This window comes from Schistocerca nitens, chromosome 7 (genome assembly GCF_023898315.1).
Source record: "Schistocerca nitens isolate TAMUIC-IGC-003100 chromosome 7, iqSchNite1.1, whole genome shotgun sequence".
Lineage (NCBI taxonomy): Eukaryota > Metazoa > Arthropoda > Insecta > Orthoptera > Acrididae > Schistocerca > Schistocerca nitens.
In genome coordinates, this window is record NC_064620.1 from 387878163 (window position 1) to 387900970 (window position 22808).

The 22808-nt window shown below is 41.5% G+C and overlaps 1 protein-coding gene across 1 annotated transcript in view; it reads left to right on the forward strand.

The window, feature by feature from the left end:
• Positions 1 to 22808, forward strand: part of LOC126195272 (xylulose kinase-like) — a 152492-nt gene that overhangs the window by 123898 nt on the left and 5786 nt on the right. Inside the window, exons 10-11 of the mRNA XM_049933803.1 lie at positions 6381 to 6554; positions 6984 to 7081. Of these exons, the coding sequence (XP_049789760.1) occupies positions 6381 to 6554; positions 6984 to 7081 (272 nt within the window). The remainder of the gene's footprint in view (positions 1 to 6380; positions 6555 to 6983; positions 7082 to 22808) is intronic.

Genomic DNA, 22808 nt, shown 5'->3' on the forward strand with positions numbered 1-22808 from the left:
AATCTGTGACCTCTTTGTGTCTTCACTCCAATTTCAGTTGGTTTCCACCTTTCACTTTTGACCTGCTCCCTCAGAGTTCATCTTGTTTTCCTTCACTTCTTCTGTCTCATACTATCGTGATTTTTCCCACCTAATTGGGTGTATTTTTATGAGTTTTTTTAGACATATTTCTACATTATTTATGTATTTTTATCCTCCCCCATGGATCCTTGCTCCTTCCATCTGTGTCGATACAGAAAAGTTTGCTTATCCGTTGCCAGAACCCAGTCCCACATTCTGTTTCTGTGTTGTTACTTGGCTCATTGAATCCCCCCAAATGGCCTTACCATCAAATTACCCATCTCTGGCTGCCACAATGCCTTCCTCAATGAACTCCATCTGTTCAGATTCTGCCAGTCCTTAGCCTTCACCAACTTAGTCCTGCAAAAACCATATCAATCAGGCCCAAACCTTCTTGCAATACCTCCTCTCCACCCATAAAATTCTCCTGCTATGCAATTGCAAATTCCTGAATCCCATATCACACATTGAAACTGTTGCCCTCCGTGAAAAAGAAAGAGCAACATGCCACCTCAAAAACTCTCTACTGTGTTCAATTCCTACTCCAACTTGGACTACCACTATCAGCCACCTATACTACAACCTCCAAATCTGCCCCACGTCCCCTCATAACTGACAAATCCTGCCTCAGAGACCTACTACATTTACCCCACCCTCAAAAACTCCCTCCCACCACCACACAGAATCTGGAAGGTAAACAGACCTGTAACACAGTCATGAATCTTTCCTCCAAAAGCCTTATCCCCGCAGAAATATCAGTCCTTTTTAAATGCCTCACCATTTTCCCCACTCCCAAATTCAATCATGCAGGACTTATTAAGGACCTTCTGCCCTTCTCACAGTCCCCACAGTGGACTGTTTTGCTGCCAACACTACCAATCAGACGCAACCAGAGACCAATGTTAAACACTGCCTAACTCAGTTCACTCCTCCATCTAATTGTGATCAACCCCCACTGCCCCAAATCACCCCATGTCAACTTTCCAGAATTTCTTAACCATGCACCTTGCCTCGCCATCATAGCACAAATCCCTCAACATGCAAACTACCCATACATTCATAGAGATAACTACAATCCACCTCCTAAAAACTGATCCCAACCTTATAATATTACCCACTGGCAAAGACTCCACCACTGTTGTTCAGGATTGCAAGGATTACCTGACAGAAGGATTCTGCCAGCCATGAGATTCATTCACCTACAAACCTCGCTACAGTGACCACAATCCAGAAATCCAGCAGGATCTCCAGTCTCTCCTCAAATCCTTAGGCCCATCCCAGAACCTCTGCCCAAAGTCCATCTCTCCCCTCACCCCTAACACTCCCAACACTCTTACCTTATATATGCTTCTTGAAGTCCTTATACCCAACCACCCTAGATGCCCCATTGTTTGTGGTCGGTTACTGACAGCGTGCTCCAGTTTCTCTCCATATATTGCTTGTATTTCCTATTTTGAACACTTTGCTACATTCTAAAATGTCAGTTTTTCTAATTTATTTTAATTTTGTATGTTTTTGAAGGTTGTTTTTGGATTTAGCTAAAACTACAGTACTGCTTACAATTCTGATTACTGTGGTTTCCTTTTGTTTAGTTATGCCTGTAGCAGATATTCCTTTACATATATGTATTGCATCTTTAGGGATAAAGGCTGAATGTTCTTCAAACACCTGTGCTTCCATGCAAATTTCACTCTACTCTCTATTTTAACAACATTTGTTTTATTTCCTATAATGTTCAAATTATTTTCAGGTTTCAGTAGTCAAATTTAATGCTCTTTAAGATTTACAAATTTAAAGATTCCAGCTCCAGAATGAAAAAAACTGTTCTTACATGATTCAAGTGCATGCAAAAGTACCAGGTGGTTATAATAAAACTGATGGTGTTTTGAGTGCTGCAGTGTAGGCTATAAGATTTACAAATTTAAAGATTCCAGCTCCAGAATGAAAAAAACTGTTCTTACATGATTCAAGTGCATGCAAAAGTACCAGGTGGTTATAATAAAACTGATGGTGTTTTGAGTGCTGCAGTGTAGGCTGTATACATCACAGGATGCTGAAACATTGCAGATATGTTCATTAATCAGTGTGCTTGTGAAGTATGCTGAAAAAAATTACAGTTCCACTTTCTGCCACCATCTGAAAATATGCCACTGTAAGCACTCAGAATGTAATGCGGGTGCATGAAATGGGGAAAAACTACAAAACACATAATAACGACTGTTCTAGCATGTTTATTAGGATATAGTCAAGAGTTACAACACATGTTTGATATGGTTTCCACACTCAGTGACATGCTGCATCCATCACACAGCATTGGGAATAGTTGCTTGGAGCATGTTTGATGTAATGCTGTCCTTGAGGTCAAGAAGAGTGCGGATACATCCCTGATAGGCCTGACTTTTCAGATATCCTCATAACCAAAAGTTGTTGCCAAAGGTTTCTCAAAACAAATCTTTCTCCTGACAAGTGACATGTGGTGTCACCCATTTTGGATGAATACAATGGTATATGACCCAGTTGTATTCTTATAAAGCTGGAATCACATGTTGCACAAGGAGGTATTTATAAAGTGCAGATGCCCACTGTAGGCCTAACTGGCCTGCTTGGTGTCATCTCCTTGAAGAAAAACGGACCAAGCACAAGGAGCTTGTGACACCACACCATACAGTCACATAAGTGGTGTGCAGTGGATGTTCCTGAATGACATGTGGTGGAGTAGAACACCATATGTGACAGTTCTGAGCATTCACAATACCATACAGCATAAAATGTGCCTCATCTGTCCAAAGAATATTTCATGGCAACATGTCATCCATTTTGATATGTGCCAAAACATAAAGGGTGAAATCACATCACAGAAGCCTATCTTGGGGCTTCATTTGGTGCACATTCTGTATTTTGTAAGGATATAAAATACACCATAAAATCTTTTGAATTGTTGACTCAGGGACAGATAATTCCCATAACACAGCTTGGGCACTGGCTGCAGAATTTGAGGCATGTACTGTACAGTTGGCTATTGCTACAGGAACTTCATCAACAACTGCCATGGGAATGGGCCACTTCCTTCTCCCCCGCTGCACCACCTAATTCGCTTGTTTGTCCAGATTTCTAGATTGTATTCTTTAGCCCATTTATTGACATGGCTCTCTTTGCAGCTGTTTCTGTCAGCAATATTTCTGAAATGCAGTGCTGCTATTGCTGCCATTCTGATAAAACAACTTTACCAGCAGTATTTGGTCTTTGTTCTCAACAGCTATTGCACTTTGTTTGGAAAACTTCAGCCTTCTTAACTATTTATACCAAGTCATTTCACAAAAGAAATTAATAAATGATGCCAAGGAACTAACAGGTTACTGGCATCAAAACAGGGAACATTTCACATTCTGAGTGCTTACAGTGCCATATTTTCACCCAGTGGCAGCAAGTGGAACTACTTTTTTTTTCAGCATACTCCATGAATGCATCAATTAATGAAAGGCAAGTATTTTGAGAAATGGTGGAATAGTTTCCACCAAATTTTTTTGTAAAAATCTAAAAGGTGGCCTTCATGCAATACTTGGAGTGTACACTCTGCTAATTTTTTTCCCAAATCAGATAGCACCGATCAGTTCCTTGATTTTATGACAAAACTGAGATATCCCATCTTATGCTAACACCAAGAATTGTCTTCCAATAGATATTCATTCAAAATAATAATCTGTTTGTAATTATCTTCATGGCCCCAAAAAACTAAATGAATTGCACATTATAAAGAACAATAATCAAATCCTTGGTAGATATGTTTGTCATAATTTTGTATATTGAGATCTGTTTAGTCTTCAGACAGCCTGTCATCATTTGCAATCCTCCTTTTTGCTTATGATGACCAGCCATCAAACAGGTGTAGACATGATGTAGCTCTTATGACTGTCCTCCAGGTCAAGAAGAGTCCGGATACATCCCTGATAGACCTGACTTTTCAGATATCCTCATAACCAAAAGTTGTTGACTAAGGTTTCTCAAAACAAATCTTTTTGAGATAGTTGAAAAAGAGGAAGACACATTGAACATGATATTGCCTTTAATTACTGTAACTTTTCCTTGTGTAAATTATGTATTTATTATTTTATTCAATACAGAATGAATGTGATGTCAGTGTTTTACTGGTCTGTAAATAATTTACTCAATAAAATCAGTTTCTTTACTATATGTGAAAGAAGAAGAGATCCAATGCACGCTTGTCGCGCGTGTGTGTGTGTGTGTGTGTGTGTGTGTGTGTGTGTGTGTGTGTGTGTGTGTGTGTGAAGACACACAGAATTGAAGTAACTGTAGCAGGTAGTAGTGGATGTAAGTACATAAAACACACCGAATTTCTAGTTTTAGAAACAACTGTTTTCTTTTTTCATTTAAATTAAAAAGGAAGTAGATGTAAGGATGAGTAAAGACATACACACAAGAAGTGTAATATGGGAATAATCACTCAGGTTTGTGGGACAAGAAATACACATACCTTATCAAATATGAATAATGGTTCAATGGAAGGGCATGTAGAAGTAATGAGAACATAGGAGAAAGAATGATGCAAGTGTATTTGAAAGATGGGAACAGTTTGTACAGTTTGTAAGGCATTTGACAAGTGAAAATATTAAGAATTGTACTTGTACATTTAAGAGACATATATGTTAAATTAATATAAAATAAAGGAAATGAGATATAAAGATATGAAAGGGAGAAGGAGAGTTGAAATTTCATCCTGTGTAAACATACAGAGAAACAACTTAGAGAATGCCCAACCTGCCTCCATTATTTCCACATCTTACAGCCACACTACCAACCAATTTAAGTAGAAGATTTGCTGTACATCTGAAATATTGGCAGTACTACTTACTCATAACACAAATCAGGGCAACCAATGTCATAAAATTCTGTCATGAGCTGGCAATCATTAATCAACTGCTGTATCTGGACATTGATTTTCTTACATCATGCTTCAAAGTGAATCCCTTCCTACCTGTTACTGCCTTCACACCAACCTACAATAGCTTTTGTCACCAATCAAACCCCAAAATTAATGTAACCAAACACTTGCTGCTCCTCAACTTACTTCCTTGCCATGTGGTATGCACTGCCAAGATTGACTCCCATCAACAACTTGTCCTATGCACTTTCCTTCAACTCATTCCATTACCTTCATCAGTAAGACTTACACCTCAAAGTGAGTCACTCATTGGACAATCAATGCCATATATTAGGTGACAAGAAAACAGTTTTCATCTTTCCTTGTAGGTATAAGTATTATAAATTAGTATCACCATTAAGTTCTCACCAATCACTGACAGAGAGTCTGTATTAATAGCCATGCAGAGCACGCTTTGAAATGCAGTAATGGTCACTGTTATGGTTTCTTAATCATGTTAATGATTTGTATTCTTCCTAGCAGGACCAGGATCTCAGAATCTGTTGCCCTTAAATTGCTACAAAGTATGTGCTTGGTTATTTTCATACAACTTTTCTCTGCTTGTTGTCTCCTATGTTCTTGTTTCATTCCACCATATCTCTGTTATTGTCTTTACCTACTTTGTATTTATGTTGTCCTCTCCTACATCTTTTTTGTTTGAAACTTCCTGGAAGATTAAAACTGTGTGCCCGACCGAGACTCGAACTCGGGACCTTTGCCTTTCGCGGGCAAGTGCTCTACCAAGTAAAGCTGTGAGTACCAGGCGTGAGTCGTGCTTCGATAGCTCATGGTAGAGCACTTGCCTGCGAAAGGCAAAGGTCCCGAGTTCGAGTCTCGGTCGGGCACACAGTTTTAATCTGCCAGGAAGTTTCATATCAGCGCACACTCCGCTGCATAGTGAAAATCTCATTCTGGATCTTTTTTGTTTTCTTTCCTCTCCTTCCAATTCTTCTCCACTACTTGTTCACTCATATTCCTCTGTTGCTGTTCGCCGTTGTCTCAGTTGAACTTCTTGTGTTAATCTTCACTCCCTGCATTCTAACTTCCAGATATCACCTATTGTTTACATTTGATTGTTGATTTTCCACCTTCTTTATTTTGCTGTTTCTTTCTTGATCAGGAATCTTGCTCGATTATCCAACTTAATTATTTAATATCTCTGTCTCATCTATCAACTTGGTTTCTTTTAAGAGATAGAGTTTATTCTTCTTAGTCTTCTGAAAGATAGAATTTTTTCATGTTTGTGTCTGTTGCTACTGTATAAATACATGTTTTTTTGTCTTTGTTTGACTTCAGTTTTTCATGGATACAGATTTTTTCATAATCTATTTATTATTAATTTTAGGAGTGATTTAATCTAGTCGATTCCATTCTGTTTCAGGACTTTACTTTGATGCACAAGAAATTATACCATTTGTTCAAGGGGATTTTCGTTACAACAAAGCTGGTGATCGAGTGTCTAGGTTCAGTAGTAAGGAAGTAGAAGTTCGAGCTGCCATCGAAGGGCAGTTTATAGCACGGAGAGCTCATGCAGAAGATCTTGGTCTTTCTGTAGGTTGGTAATTTTGTGCCAAGTATTTTTTCAAGTGCATGTAACACTGTACAGTTATGTGACTGGTAGATGATCTAAACCAGAAGATAATTTGAATTTTTTGCCGCATCAGATAACAGATTGTTAGCCATCTTTACCCCTTTTATCTTCTGTTTCGACGTTTAATTTGGTTTCTGGTTGAACATTTTAATATGTTATAGTTTGAAACTACAAAAAACTGTAGAAATACTCTCAACTATTTTTACATGAAATGAATGAAACAAGGAATAGGACCCTGGCTTCATATAATTTTATGTAGATGAATGTCTGTGTCAGTGCATATGTGTTAAGTTCAGTAAGTTGTTCACCTAATAATGTAACACAACATTACCAACTTCTGCTGAAGACAGATTGTCAAATCTTCAAAAATTTGGTAACTTTTTTTTTTTTTAGGCAATGATATGAGAATCCTGGCAACAGGTGGCGCATCAGCAAACCAAACTATTCTTCAGGTCTTAGCAGATGTTTTCAATGCAGATGTCTATGTTTTGGTGAGTTATATGGAAAACAATTTACAGTTGTTATGTAATGCATAAATACATGAATACATTGATAGTTTGATCATATTGCATTGTTGAAAGTTGTTAACAAATTTAAAAGTGTGGATAATAGAGATCAAAATGGAATGAAGATTAGAATCATTAGAGACAAAACACTAGCTCAGACTGAGAAAGGAAACTGCCCAAGTCATTTTCATAAGAATCAACTTAGCATTTGCCTTAACTGCTTTAGGGAAACTATGGAAAACCTAAATCTGGATAACCTAACAGAGGTCCAAACCACTGTCCACCTGTATTCAAGTATGATGTCTTATCACCTCACCGCCTAAATCAGAGAAGTTAAGATAAAAAGTAAAGTAAATTGTGTAGGTCAACCTTGTATTTTAAATATGATACAGTAGTTATTAATAATAGGATAATGTGCAATCACTACTCCCTGCCAAATGTAGACTCTTTCAATGAGTGTATACTTTCTTTAAGACATCACCTTGTTTTATGTTGCACTTTACACACTTGCACACTACAGCAGAGGCTATTCTGTTCACAGATTATGTTGCAAGAAATAATAGTTGCTTGTGCTATTTTGTAATACTATAGCCCCCCCCCCCCCATGAACCATGGACCTTGCCGTTGGTGGGGAGGCTTGCGTGCCTCAATGATACAGATAGCCGTACCGTAGGTGCAACCACAACGGAGGGGTATCTGTTGAGAGGCCAGACAAACGTGTCGTTCCTGAAGAGGGGCAGCAGCCTTTTCAGTAGTTGCAGGGGCAACAGTCTGGATGATTGACTGATCTGGCCTGGTAACACTAACCAAAATGGCCTTGCTGTTCTGGTACTGCGAACGGCTGAAAGCAAGGGGAAACTACAGCCGTAATTTTTCCCGAGGGCATGCAGCTTTACTGTTTGATTAAATGATGATGGCATCCTCTTGGGTAAAATATTCTGGAGGTAAAATAGTCCCCCATTCGGATCTCCGGGCAGGGACTACTCAAGAGGACATTGTTATCAGGAGAAAGAAAACTGGTGTTCTACGGATCGGAGTGTGGAATGTCAGATCCCTTAATCAGGCAGGTAGGTTAGAAAATTTAAAAAGGGAAATGGATAGGTTAAAGTTAGATATAGTGGGAATTACTGAAGTTCAGTGGAAGGAGGAACAAGACTTCTGGTCAGGTGAATACAGGGTTATAAATACAAAATCAAATAGGGGTAATGCTGGAGTAAGTTTAATAACGAATAAAAAAATAGGTGTACAGGTAAGCTACTACAAACAGCATAGTGAACGCATTATTGTGGCCAAGATAGACACGAAGCCCACGCCTACTACAGTAGTACAAGTTTATATGCCAACTAGCTCTGCAGATGCCAAAGAAATTGATGAAATGTATGATGAGATAAAAGAAATTATTCAGGTAGTGAAGGGAGATGAAAATGTAATAGTCATGGGTGGCTGGAATTCGTCAGTAGGAAAAGGGAGAGAAGGAAACATAGTAGGTGAATATGGATTGGGGCTAAGAAATGAAAGAGGAAGCCGCCTGGTAGAATTTTGTGCAGAGCATAACTTAATCATAGCTAATACTTGGTTTAAGAATCATCAAAGAATGTTGTATACATGGAAGAACCCTGGAGATACTAAAAGGTATCAGATCGATTATACACTCCTGGAAATGGAAAAAAGAACACATTGACACCGGTGTGTCAGACCCACCATACTTGCTCCGGACACTGCGAGAGGGCTGTACAAGCAATGATCACACGCACGGCACAGCGGACACACCAGGACCCGCGGTGTTGGCCGTCGAATGGCGCTAGCTGCGCAGCATTTGTGCACCGCCGCCGTCAGTGTCAGCCAGTTTGCCGTGGCATACGGAGCTCCATCGCAGTCTTTAACACTGGTAGCATGCCGCGACAGCGTGGACGTGAACCGTATGTGCAGTTGACGGACTTTGAGCGAGGGCGTATAGTGGGCATGCGGGAGGCCGGGTGGACGTACCGCCGAATTGCTCAACACGTGGGGCGTGAGGTCTCCACAGTACATCGATGTTGTCGCCAGTGGTCGGCGGAAGGTGCACGTGCCCGTCGACCTGGGACCAGACCGCAGCGACGCACGGATGCACGCCAAGACCGTAGGATCCTACGCAGTGCCGTAGGGGACCGCACCGCCACTTCCCAGCAAATTAGGGACACTGTTGCTCCTGGGGTATCGGCGAGGACCATTCGCAACCGTCTCCATGAAGCTGGGCTACGGTCCCGCACACCGTTAGGCCGTCTTCCGCTCACGCCCCAACATCGTGCAGCCCGCCTCCAGTGGTGTCGCGACAGGCGTGAATGGAGGGACGAATGGAGACGTGTCGTCTTCAGCGATGAGAGTCGCTTCTGCCTTGGTGCCAATGATGGTCGTATGCGTGTTTGGCGCCGTGCAGGTGAGCGCCACAATCAGGACTGCATACGACCGAGGCACACAGGGCCAACACCCGGCATCATGGTGTGGGGAGCGATCTCCTACACTGGCCGTACACCACTGGTGATCTTCGAGGGGACACTGAATAGTGCACGGTACATCCAAACCGTCATCGAACCCATCGTTCTACCATTCCTAGACCGGCAAGGGAACGTGCTGTTCCAACAGGACAATGCACGTCCGCATGTATCCCGTGCCACCCAACGTGCTCTAGAAGGTGTAAGTCAACTACCCTGGCCAGCAAGATCTCCGGATCTGTCCCCCATTGAGCATGTTTGGGACTGGATGAAGCGTCGTCTCACGCGGTCTGAACGTCCAGCACGAACGCTGGTCCAACTGAGGCGCCAGGTGGAAATGGCATGGCAAGCCGTTCCACAGGACTACATCCAGCATCTCTACGATCGTCTCCATGGGAGAATAGCAGCCTGCATTGCTGCGAAAGGTGGATATACACTGTACTAGTGCCGACATTGTGCATGCTCTGTTGCCTGTGTCTATGTGCCTGTGGTTCTGTCAGTGTGATCATGTGATGTATCTGACCCCAGGAATGTGTCAATAAAGTTTCCCCTTCCTGGGACAATGAATTCACGGTGTTCTTATTTCAATTTCCAGGAGTGTATAATGCTAAGACAGAGATTTAGGAACCAGGTATTAAATTTTAAGACATTTCCAGGGGCAGATGTGGACTCTGACCACAATCTATTGGTTATGAACTGTAGATTAAAACTGAGGAAACTGCAAAAAGGTGGGAATTTAAGAAGATGGGACCTAGATAAACTGAAAGATCCAGAGATTGTACAGAGTTTCAGGGAGAGCATAAGGGAACAATTGACAGGAATGGGGGAAAGAAATACAGTAGAAGAAGAATGGGTAGCTTTGAGGGATGAAATAGTGAAGGCAGCAGAGGATCAAATAGGTAAAAAGACGAGGGCTATTAGAAACCCTTGGGTAACAGAAGAAATATTGAATTTAATTGATGAAAGGAGAAAATATAAAAATGCAGTAAATGAAGTAGGCAAAAAGGAATACAAACGTCTCAAAAATGATGTCGACAGGAAGTGCAAAATGGCTAAGCAGGGATGGCTAGATGACAAATGTAAGTATGTAGAGGCTTATCTCACTAGGGGTAAGATAGATACAGCCTACAGGAAAATTAAAGAGACTTTTGGAGAAGAGAGAGCCACTTGTATGAATATCAAGAGCTCAGATGGAAACCCAGTTCTAAGCAAAGAAGGGAAAGCAGAAAGATGGAAGGAGTATATAGAGGACCTATACAAGGGCAATGTACTTGAGGACAATATTGTGGAAATGGAAGAGGATGTAGATGAAGATGAAATGGGAGATATGATATTGCATGAAGAGTTTGACAGAGCACTGAAAGACCGGAGTCGAAACAAGGCCCCTGGAGTAGACAACATTCCATTAGACCTACTGACAACCTTGGGAGAGCCAGTCCTGACAAAACTCTACCATCTGGTGAGCAAGATGTATGAGACAGGCGAAATACCCTCAGACTTCAAGAAGAATATAATAATCCCAATCCCAAAGAAAGCAGGCGTTGACAGATGTGAAAATTACCGAACTATCAGTTTAATAAGTCACAGCTGCAAAATACTAACGCAAATTCTTTAAGACGAATGGAGAAACTGATAGAAGGCGACCTCGGGGAAGATCAGTTTGGATTCCGTAGAAATGTTGGAACACGTGAGGCAATACTGACCCTATGACTCTCTTTCAAATTCTGAAGGTGGCAGGGATAAAATACAGAGAGCGAAAGGCTATTTACAATTTGTACAGAAAGCAGATGGCAGTTATAAGAGTCGAGGGGCATGAAAGGGAAACAGTGGTTGGGAAGGGAGTGAGACAGGGTTGTAACCTCTCCCCAATGTTATTCAATCTGTATATTGAGCAAGCAGTAAAGGAAACAAAAGAAAAATTCGGAGTAGGTATTAAAATCCATGGAGAAGAAATAAAAACTTTGAGGTTCGCTGATGACATTGTAATTCTGTAAGAGACAGCAAAGGACTTGGAAGAGCAGTTGAACGGAATGGACATTATCTTTAAAGGAGGATGTATGATGAACATCAACAAAAGCAAAACGAGGATAATGGAATGTAGTCAAATTAAGTCGGGTGATGCTGAGGGAATTAGATTAGGAAATGAGACACTTAAAATAGTAAATAAGGTTTGCTATTTGGGGAGCAAAATAACTGATGATGGCCGAAGTAGAGAGGATATAAAATGTAGACTGGCAATGACAAGGAAAGCGTTTCTGAAGAAGAGAAATTTTTTAATATCGAGTATAGATTTAAGTGTCAGGAAGTCATTTCTGAAAGTATTTGTATGGAGTGTAGCCATGTATGGAAGTGAAACATGGACGATAAATAGTTTAGACAAGAAGAGAATAGAAGCTTTTGAAATGTGGTGCTACAGAAGAATGCTGAAGATTAGATGGGTTGATCACATAACTAATGAGGAGGTATTGAATAGAATTGGGGAGAAGAGAAGTTTGTGGCACAACTTGACTAGAAGAAGGGATCGGTTGGTAGGACATGTTCTGAGACATCTAGGGATCGCCAATTTGGTATTGGAGGGCAGCGTGGAGGGTAAAAATCGTAGAGGGAGACCAAGAGATGAATACACTAAACAGATTCAGAAGGATGTAGGTTGCAGTAGGTACTGGGAGATGAAGAAGCTTGCACAGGATAGAGTAGCATGGAGAGCTGCATCAAACCAGTCTCAGGACTGAAGGCCACAACAACAACAACAACAACATAGTCCTCTGATATTTTATCATTGGAGTCTTTAATCAATATGAATTTTGAAAAGGGAGGTTAGGCTAAAATATATTATATTACACTGGTGAAGCCAACTTTTGAGAATGTATTCCGAACATTTCATGAATTCAGCATTTACTCTACTTTCATTCATTTTTGTCATAGTAACAGGGAGCTGAACAGTTTCAAGTATATAGCAGTTTTTGTTTTGTTGAAATTAACATTTATTTAATTTTTCAGGAATTCAGCATATTTGCACTCACATCTGACAAAATTGTTTTGTGCAGTTCCTAGTGATATAATTTTATTTCCATTTAACTTTTTTTTCGCAAATTTGTGACTTCTTTTCAACATGTAGGCTACACTGATATTGGTTAACCCAAAGTGAATCTTTAATGTCAGGTACAGTGCACATTAACTTAATTTTTGTTAACAAATTCATCAGAATATGACCCAACTTCTTCTCTCCTGTAATGAATGCTTGCACTTTACTACAAAAGTGGTCAATCATAAGCTTTGCGACATATTTGTCCACAAATCCTGCTTTTCTGAATATCTAACTTTTTTCAGTACAATGAATTTCAAATGAATTATCAGACTCATGCTCGTAAATATAGTGTGGTGGATGGAGGTGTGCAATGACTGTTACTGGGTGATGGAAGCAAAATTTGTGTCTTTCAGGAAACGTTAAACTCCCACCTAAGGTGTCCTGGGTTTGCATGATGACAAGGGAGACAGGTGTGACTCCTGAGTGTAGCATTGCAGGAAGGCAGAAAGACAGGCTGCAGATAGACATGAGTGTGAACATAACAATTCTTTGTTATTCCATTAAAATTGAACAAGTATATATGTGCATACGTGTACAGAACACAGTCTGGAGTTGTCCCTGAATCAGAGAGGCATGATGGCATATGGCCTGGCAGCATATCCGGACAACTGGAACACAGGCTTCTTACTTGGAGAATGCCAATTTGGTGGATGCTGGCATTGTGGTGGCCAAGCAGAGCACTCGCCATGGCTCTGTTGCCAGCAAAAGGCATCCAGTGCCATCTACTATTGTTGTTCAAACAAATTTCAGGCTTGCAGTCGGTTGTCGTTCAATACTTAGCACGATATTTCAACTGGGCACCTGCCAGTCATCTTCAGGTGAGCCATCGCAGACTGGCGAAAACATCCTCCATTCCGCAATATATAGCGTATTGTAACTATTCTGCGCATACGTCGAAAACTTGATAGATGAACCACACTGCCTGCCGGCAGCGCCATCGCTGGTGGAATAGCGGAACTCAGTCGCCCTCTGCGTTGCTGTTTGGTGCAGCCGTCGGTGCACTCTGTCGTCTTCTATTAGAGCAAATTGTGGAGATGATGGGATTCCATGCACTGTCCAACTGATAGCCACTGCCATGGTTTAACAGATTTTCCGCCAGTCGTATTTCTACGGATTCTTTAATAATGGAGTCACAGAACGATGTTGCTGTGGACAAAATCATTGTTTTCTCATACTCCATTGAATGTCCAGTAGAAATACAATGTTCAGCAATAGCGGACTTGCTTGGCTGCAAAAGGCGGTTGTAACGTTGATGTTCAGTGCAGCGTTCTTGCATGGTGCGTGTGGTTCTTGTCGACCAGAGTCAAAATGTGGACCGTGTGGCAGTGGTAGCTTGTTGTGCAGGAAGTCTCATAGAGGCAGCAGCAGAGTATTGGCTGCATCAGAAGTATGGCCTCGTCCAGTACAGCATATTCCATTTGTACTGATTATGAGTGCATCAGCAGAACACTGACACATGGCAGACAACATTACATGACCGTGCTGTGCCAATGATCTACTTGGCTGAGCCAGGGTTTAAATACCGGTGCCCGGAGCTGACCACATGGAGAATGTAGCACTGTCGGGTTCTTAGGTCACACAGAAGTATCGTGAATGAGGACCTGTGTCCCAGAGCCTGCAGTTATCACGTGAAAGGAGGTCAGAGCAGAAATTGGCACATAGGGGAGGACTGCTGTGTTGGCAGTCATTGGCTGTAGGTGCTGGTGCTCTAGATATGGCACTGGGTCCTGGCCTCGGCTTTCTTCCTCCTAAGAAAATCCAGGCCACCAGATTCCTGATGGTGATCTAACTGAAATACAATCATGCATATGTTACAATTGTTTTTACACTTCATATTAATCATCTTGAGCCCACAGTAAGCCCTCTCAAATAACTTTCACACATTGGCATTCTGTTTTCTTTATTCTCAGATCACTGTTCCACAAAACAGAGTTTTTAATTCCTAGTTTGCTCTTTTTTCTACAACTCTTTCTTTTCAGTCCAGTTAGCAGCTTTATTGTTTCACATCATGGGAAAGGAGATGTGTATCATGATGGCACCCAGGGGTGCAGGGTAGGCAGTGGTCAACCACACGAGGCCTGGCCACAGCGTCTCCAACACTACCACCCAACCAGCAGATGACAAGAAGGGGCAGTCAGAGAATGAGATACTTAATTGTAACCATGAACTTTCATTGTGTGACATACCATTGGTACATAGGAGAGACAGGAATGGAAAACAAGGACACTGGGGTATCAGGTGCTGCACCCGCCAGGGGCTTGAAATAATGTGAGGGAAGGGTGTTTGTTGACAGCAGTCGAGCCAACCATGCCAGGCACATTCCAGCTGAGCATGGCATCGTGCAAAATCCCACAGAGGTAATTGGCAAAATAGGCATGGTAGCTTGGACGTCATTCTGTAGGAGGTTCCAAAGACTGAGGCATGATTTGTCCCCAACACCGTGAAGTTAGGTGACCATCTATCCTTTGACCCAGACTATTGCACAAGTCTGGCTGCAGGAAAACATATGCCATCTGGGTAAATGAATGTGTATGTTTCAACCATGGATGGAGGGGTGAGGAGTAAACAGGTGACCATTTGTCGCCCCAATGTCCAGACTTCGTGAACATTGACACAGGTCAGGCGATGAGTGTCAACATTCACTGAGTGAAAGGTGGAGCATAAAGGACTGCCCTTTAAACCAGTTGCATGTAAATGCTGGTTAGTGTTGAATTTTCCATAGGTTATGTGATACCACATTGCTCGGACAGATGTTGGGAGGTGCGGCTGAATGAAGGTTGTGTCACACTGCTGTCCACATCATTAATAGATACTTAATCTAAATGTTGCTGCACACTATGCCATGCAGTAATTGAATGTTGAAATCCTTCAGATGTGAGGGGTGCATATGTGGGATGCCAGTGTGGACACAGCTAAGGCCCACAAAAAAGAAGACAGGTGCACAAATAGAGGCACAACATGTCAACCGAGCTACCAGTTAAGCAGATATACCATAAGCAGATATAATTTTAGTAAGAATTTAATTTTGTTGACATTCTATCCTTCTTTGTAACAGTGGAAAAGCTATGTTGGAGGTAAATTACTGTTAACTTCAGAGTGCAAGACTTTTTAATTAAGGCAACTCAGGCATCAACATGATGGCATTTTTCTGGTACAGTGCAACCAATTTTTATGCACCTTATTCTCTGAAACACTCAAAAACAATTTTTGAAGAGTTTTTATGGATGTATGTGTACATTGTTGTACTACATACCATTTGTAATCCATTTTCGAAAATGTGAATTCCAAAACAAGACATCACTGTGAATTAGATTTATGACAGTAGGAGTAGTGAGCTAGCCAGTGACATCACAGGCATCACATGACTCGAATAGAGCATTTAATGGGCTTTCAAATTCTTTGCATTTTATTTCCATTTTTATAAAGGAATACTGAAATTCATGAAGGAAAAAAAGCATGGTATGAGCATAAAATAACATATAAACGTAGTCTTCTGCAGCCATTGTCACATCCAATAAAATTTTTCTGGGTTTGTGACTGCATTGTCAATATATATAAAACTACCAACGTTTCGGTCCCTGTTGCAAGTGACCTTCTTCAGAGTGTTTTCGTTTACTGCTGAATGAGAAAACTTTGTTTCTTATATACCTGCAGACATAGCTGTTATCTAATTCTGATAGGCTGTTTAGGATAAAGGGGAGGTATGTTAGAAGTCTTTATTGGTGTTTTTATTATTTCTTTTCATTGATAGAAACCCGATGTTTTGATTAGTGTTCGCATTACTGCTTGTGATTGGTGGAAAATGGTGAACGGAAAACCAGGTGGCCGCTGTGATGTGGCATTGTTTTTCTGCTTTCTAGCACTGGCTGAGGTGTGTCAGTACTGTATGTACCTGTGGCTAGTGCGGTCTCCCACGCACCTGTATGTGTTGCTTCACGTCAGCTGTCGTCCTGTAACACTATTATTGCTGGCAGCCAAGATGTCGGAAGTCAGTACCCATCTTTTCTGTTCATGTTGGCTGGTCGCTTGGCTATTTCTATTGCCTCTCTGATCTTCCTCCTGAAAGTAAGAGGCTGTTTCGCAAGTACACATGCTTCACCAAAAATCGATCTGTTTGCCACACTCGTGCTGGTGTTCTGCCACCGCTAACTTAGTATGCTGCCTTAGTCAGATATATTTTTCGTGTTCAGATATTCGGGTGCTGATGGGTCACCCTGTCCCACCTACATACACTAATCCACAATCGTGTCTGATTTCATAAACTCGAGCAGCATGTATTTTGCCAAATGTATCTTTTTGTTGTGCAAATATCATCTACTCCGTTGCTGCTTCGGAAAATCGGCTTGATACCTGCTCAGTGGAGAATTTTTCCCACCCGTTCAGTGACACCTTGAACATATGATAATACAGTGACGATTAGTGCTCCATTTTGCTCTCCTCCATTGCCTTTGATCTTTGACATCATTGTTTTATCTATTTCTTTCATTCCACAGCCATTGGGACAAAAAATGGAATTGAGGTTTTGTAGTTCATTCTTTAGATGTTCCTTATCACTGATCCTGTGAGCCCTCTTGATTAAAGAGTGCAGGGTGGATTTCTTCTGCTTAGGGTGATTATTTGAGGAGGCATGCAGGTACCTGTCCGTACTAGTTTGCTTCATATATACTCTATGGCCCAGTTTATCGTCAAACTTTCTGTAAACTTCCACCTTGAGGGAAGGCAGCACCCCATTCTTTTCTATCTCCATAGTGAATTGGATTCTGCTGTGCTGCTGGTTGAGGTGTTGGGGGAAATTTCATAGCTCTTCCTCTCCATGTGCCAAGATAATGAAAGTATCGACAACATATTGGAGCCAACATTCTGGGTGTAATGGTGTGGACTGGAGAGCTGTTTCTTCAAATGCTTCCATAAAGATGTCTGTTGCAATAGGCTAGAGAGGGGAGCTCATAGCTACACCATCTGTCTGTTCATAAAATTCCCCTTTCCACCTGAAACAGGTGGTCGTTAAACAGTGGTGCACTTGATCGCAGATATCAGGTGCCATGTGTTCTTCTAAGATTTTCATGGTGTCTTGTACCACTACATTCATGAATAAAGACTTTACGTTGAAGCTAACCATCAGGTCTGTGGCTGAGATACACTTTTCTTTTAAAAGTTGGTGGAGTCCTTAACATAGAAATTTGTGTAGCCCACCAAATGTCAGAGCTTTGGAGCCAGTTCCTTTGCTAGACTGTGAATTAATGGTACTCACAATTGGTCATAAAGGAAAGGCCCCTTTATGGACCTTCGGTAAACTATATCTTCTTGGTGCCTGTGGAACTTGTGTGATGAGTCTTCTGCCTGTGTCAAAATTCATTCTAGTTGCTTTAGCAGTGCTTGTGTCAATTTGAACACCAGCAGGAGTGCGGCAAACAGATTGATTTTGGTGAAGCACGTGTACTAGCGTAACATCCTCTTACTTTCAGGAGGAAGATTAGAGAGGCAATAGAAATAGCCAAGTGATCAGGCAAATTGGACAGAAAAGATAGGTACTGACTTCTGACATCTTGAAACTTCCTGGCAGATTAAAACTGTGTGCCCGACCGAGACTCGAACTCAGGACCTTTGCCTTTCGCAGGCAAGTGCTCTACCACTGAGCTACCGAAGCACAACTCACGCCCGGTACTCACAGCTTTACTTCTGCCAGTATCTCGTCTCCTACCTTCCAAACTTTACAGAAGCTCTCTTGTGAACCATGCAGAACTAGCTCTCCTGAAAGAAAGGATATAGCGGAGACATGGCTTAGCCACAGCCTGGGGGATGTTTCCAGAATGAGATTTTCACTCTGCAGTGGAGTGTGCGCTGATATGAAACTTCCTGGCAGATTAAAACTGTGTGCCCGACCGAGACTCGAACTTGGGACCTTTGCCTTTCGCGGGCAAGTGCTCTACCACTGAGCTACCGAAGCACGACTCACGCCCGGTACTCACAGCTTTACTTCTGCCAGTATCTCGTCTCCTACCTTCCAAACTTTACAGAAGCTCTCCTGCGAACCATGCAGAACCAGCACTCCTGAAAGAAAGCATATAGCGGAGACATGGCACACTCCGCTGCAGAGTGAAAATCTCATTCTGGAAACATCCCCCAGGCTGTGGCTAAGCCATGTCTCCGCTATATCCTTTCTTTCAGGAGTGCTAGTTCAGCATGGTTCGCAGGAGAGCTTCTGTAAAGTTTGGAAGGTAGGAGACGAGATACTGGCAGAAGTAAAGCTGTGAGTACCGGGCGTGAGTCGTGCTTCGGTAGCTCAGTGGTAGAGCACTTGCCCGCGAAAGGCAAAGGTCCCGAGTTCGAGTCTCGGTCGGGCACACAGTTTTAATCTACCAGGAAGTTTCATATCAGTGCACACTCTGCTGCAGAGTGAAAATCTCATTCTGACATCTTGTCTGCCAGCAATAACTGTGCTTGAGACAATAGTTCATGTGAAGCAACGCGTACAGGCACATAGGATACCTCAGTGACCGCAGGTACATAGAGTACTGGCGTGCCTTGGCCAGTGCTAGAAAGCTGGAAAACAGTGCCATGATAAAATGATTTCCAGAAAACAGTCAAATTCCCTATTATTCAACATATCATGCTACAAAGCTTCATTGTTTCTTACGAATTTAAACATGCCAAGATTCTATTATTCATATTTCCACAGTACACATTCCTCATAATTTCTCACCTAAAAGTTGCTTTAATCCATTACCCAAGCAAATACTCAATTATTCCCAGCACTCACACTAGTTTACAAAGGCATATCAGATACACTCATGTAGACCAATAAACTTCTGCTCCATTATATATAACAATCTGTGCTTGTATTCACCTACTGTTTACATTGTCTTAAGGTTACTAATTTAAACATGCCAAGATTCTATTATTCACATTGCCACAGTACACATTCCTCATAATTTCTCACCTAAAAGTTGCTTTAATCCATTACCCAAGCAAATACTTAATTATTCCCAGTACTCACACTGGTTCACAAAGGTGTATCAGATACACTCATGTAGACCAATAAACTTCTGCACCATTACATATAACAATCCATGCTTGTATTCACCTACTGTTTACATTGTCCTAAGGTCATCACCTTAACCATGTACCCTCTCTTCACTGCCTGGAGCAATGCCCTTTCTGTTGGCATACCCAGCAAACTAAGTTGTGTGGTCCAGTGCACGGAGCTGTGTCTTGGCAAACTGCACTATATACATACCAACAGCTGTTAATAGTTCAGCCATGGGGCCTTTACCAAATACTAAAATTTGAATCTAAACTGGGCATAGTGAAAAGTAGGAGGGTGGAAATCCAAGGCCAGGAGGATGGACAGGTATGTGGGTCCCACAAATGAAAATCCAAAATCTGAGCTGCTACTTTCATATATTGGTGCTGTCCAAGTTGAATCACCATTGCAGTCTCCATCAGCTTCTCTCACCAGAATGAAGTGGGCTGCTTCTTCTCTGTCACTCAATCAGTCTTCAAGTCATCCCACTTCTGACTTCACAATGAAGTGCGCGAGTTCGTGTAATGGCTGCTACTGGGTGGTGGGAGCCATTTTTCAGGAGGAATTCAACTTCCACCTGGAGTGTCATGGGTTTGTATGATGGCAAGAGAGATAGGAATGACTCCAGAATGTAGCTTCGTAGGAAGCTGAAAGAGACAGGTTGCAGACACACATGAGTGTGAAGATAACAAAATAGACTTGAACAGTTACATGAGTGTGTCTTATATGGACCACAGGCTGGCATCATCCCATGTAGTCCCTGCATATGCGTACTGTATGGCCTGGTGGTGTACACAAACTATTGGAAGGAAAGCTGTTTACTCAGGGAATGCTGACTCGGGGGATGCTGACACAGAGGCAGCTGAGTGGAACACATAATATGGATCTGCCAGTGGCAAGAAGCAGCCAGTGGCATCTTCTAGTGCTATGGCAGATGATGGCATCACACAGACGTAAACTCTGGACCTTTGCCTGGAGAGCAGCAGCTGGTGGCAGGGAGCCCCCAGCAAATGGAGCCAGTTGGTTGTCCGTTTGTGGCATGGGCCATGAAGCTGCAGCAAGTTTCTTGACAGATGGTCTCATAGAGGTGTTGCTGTAGTATTGGCAGCATCATCCAGTACAGCTCCACCAATTATGACTGTGTCTGTAGAGCATTGTCAATCTTGTGGTGGCAACTGACACTCAGCAGATGATGTAATATGACTGTAATTGTTGTGCCGATAACCTACTCGGCTGGGCTCGTGGTTTAAATACAGATGTCTGGAGCTGATCATGCTGTCAGTAGCTGACCACTGTCACATTTCTAGATCAAGCAAAAATTTGCTGAAAGGGGCCTAATACCCTAAGCTCAGGTGTCATCGTGCAGAATGAAGTCAGTGTGGAAGCAGGCACACAGAAGATGGTTGCTATTGTTGACAGATCATCTACCATGACCTGGTGCCCTAAAAGCAGCACTGGATGCTGGCTTTGGCCTGTTCCATTACAATAGACTTGTATTTCTAATGTCCATCTGATTTCATACGATGATGTTTTGGAGAGACCACAGATCATCTCTGTAGGCATTAACAAGTATTGTTGTGGAACTCAGTTCACTTTATTTGTACATGAGATCCAGAAAATAGGACATAATGGGCCCTATAATTTGCTTGACTTCCAGAAGTCATGCAGTATATTCCCACACTATCTACTTTGAAATAAAATATAAGTTTATGGAATATTGATTCCATTTTGGAATTAGATCTGGACTTTCTAGCAGACAGAACTTAGGGGTTAAAATAACTTTGGGCTTAGCCCAAGAGAGTGTTATAATAGGGCTGTTACTGTTCACAGTAGCTATGAAATATTGGCTTTGCAGTAACAATGGTATCTGCCCCTGTACTATTTGACAACCTAAGTGTCTGTCAAATACCATTAATGATCTGACTTAGGTTATCTGATCATAGAATAAAAAATTTGTTCTCAAGAAATTTGTTTGTTTTCCAGTGTATTCTTCTACATGACACTGGAGTTTCTGCAGTTAACTAAATCAAGAATTATGTGAAAGCTTGGTGTCTGTTCTTTTTGACATGTCCAAAAGAACAGATACCACACATTCATATAATTGATTCACTCTAATGGGCAATGAATTCACAACCTTCAGTGTGGATGCACAATATCGTTTGACCTCCAACAGGAATCTAAAATTAGCAAGAAGGGATGACATGGATGTGGATAGGAACTGTGATTATGTGTGACTGTGTTGGAATGTAGGTTAGCCAAGATAGTCCATGCATTTGTGATAAATGCTGTGTGTGGATGGTGCAGTGGTTAATGCAACAGCCTAGCAAACAAGATATTCCGGGTTCGAGTGCCAGTCAGATGGATGTCATCCAGCTCCAATCTCAAAACTCCATGGAATAGTCATTATGCTGGGAAACTTCCAGATCTTAGTATGCATGACAAAAATGAATTTGTATGCATAAATTCATTGTCATGCAAAATATATACAAAAACAAACTTTTAGTGCTACCAAACAAAAGACCCCCCTTGTTTTGCATAACTCCAGCATGCCCTAGGTATGAACTCTCTGCAACATATAGCTAGTGTAATACCCTATGGCTGCCTCAGATGAACCAAGTCACCAAGCACTGGGGATGACAATACATACCATGCCCCATGCAGTTTTGCCATATAGTGATACAAAATAGTCCTCACAAAAATGGAAAACGTGTTTGTCTTTTACGGAAGTGTATTAATAATCTTTCATGTCAACATTTTAATTCACCCAGCACAATAGCAATGGTGGTGGTGGTGATTATGATAATAATAACAATAATAATAATAATAATAATAATAATAATAATAATAATAATAATAATAATAATAATTATTATTATTATTATTATTATTATTATTATTATTATTATTATTATTATTTCTTTCCTTTCTCAGACGTTATGTCTGGTTAAAAATGGAAAGTGACGCGGACCTTGATCAAGCGTGACTTCCTTTTAACTGCACAGTATATGTTACATGGCATTTAGGAACTTTCGGGTAATTGAACATGTATCAATAATTACAGATTTCTGTAGTTGTATATATACGTTTGGATGTAGCTGTATTGCGTTGATGTACTGGTGGATATTTGCT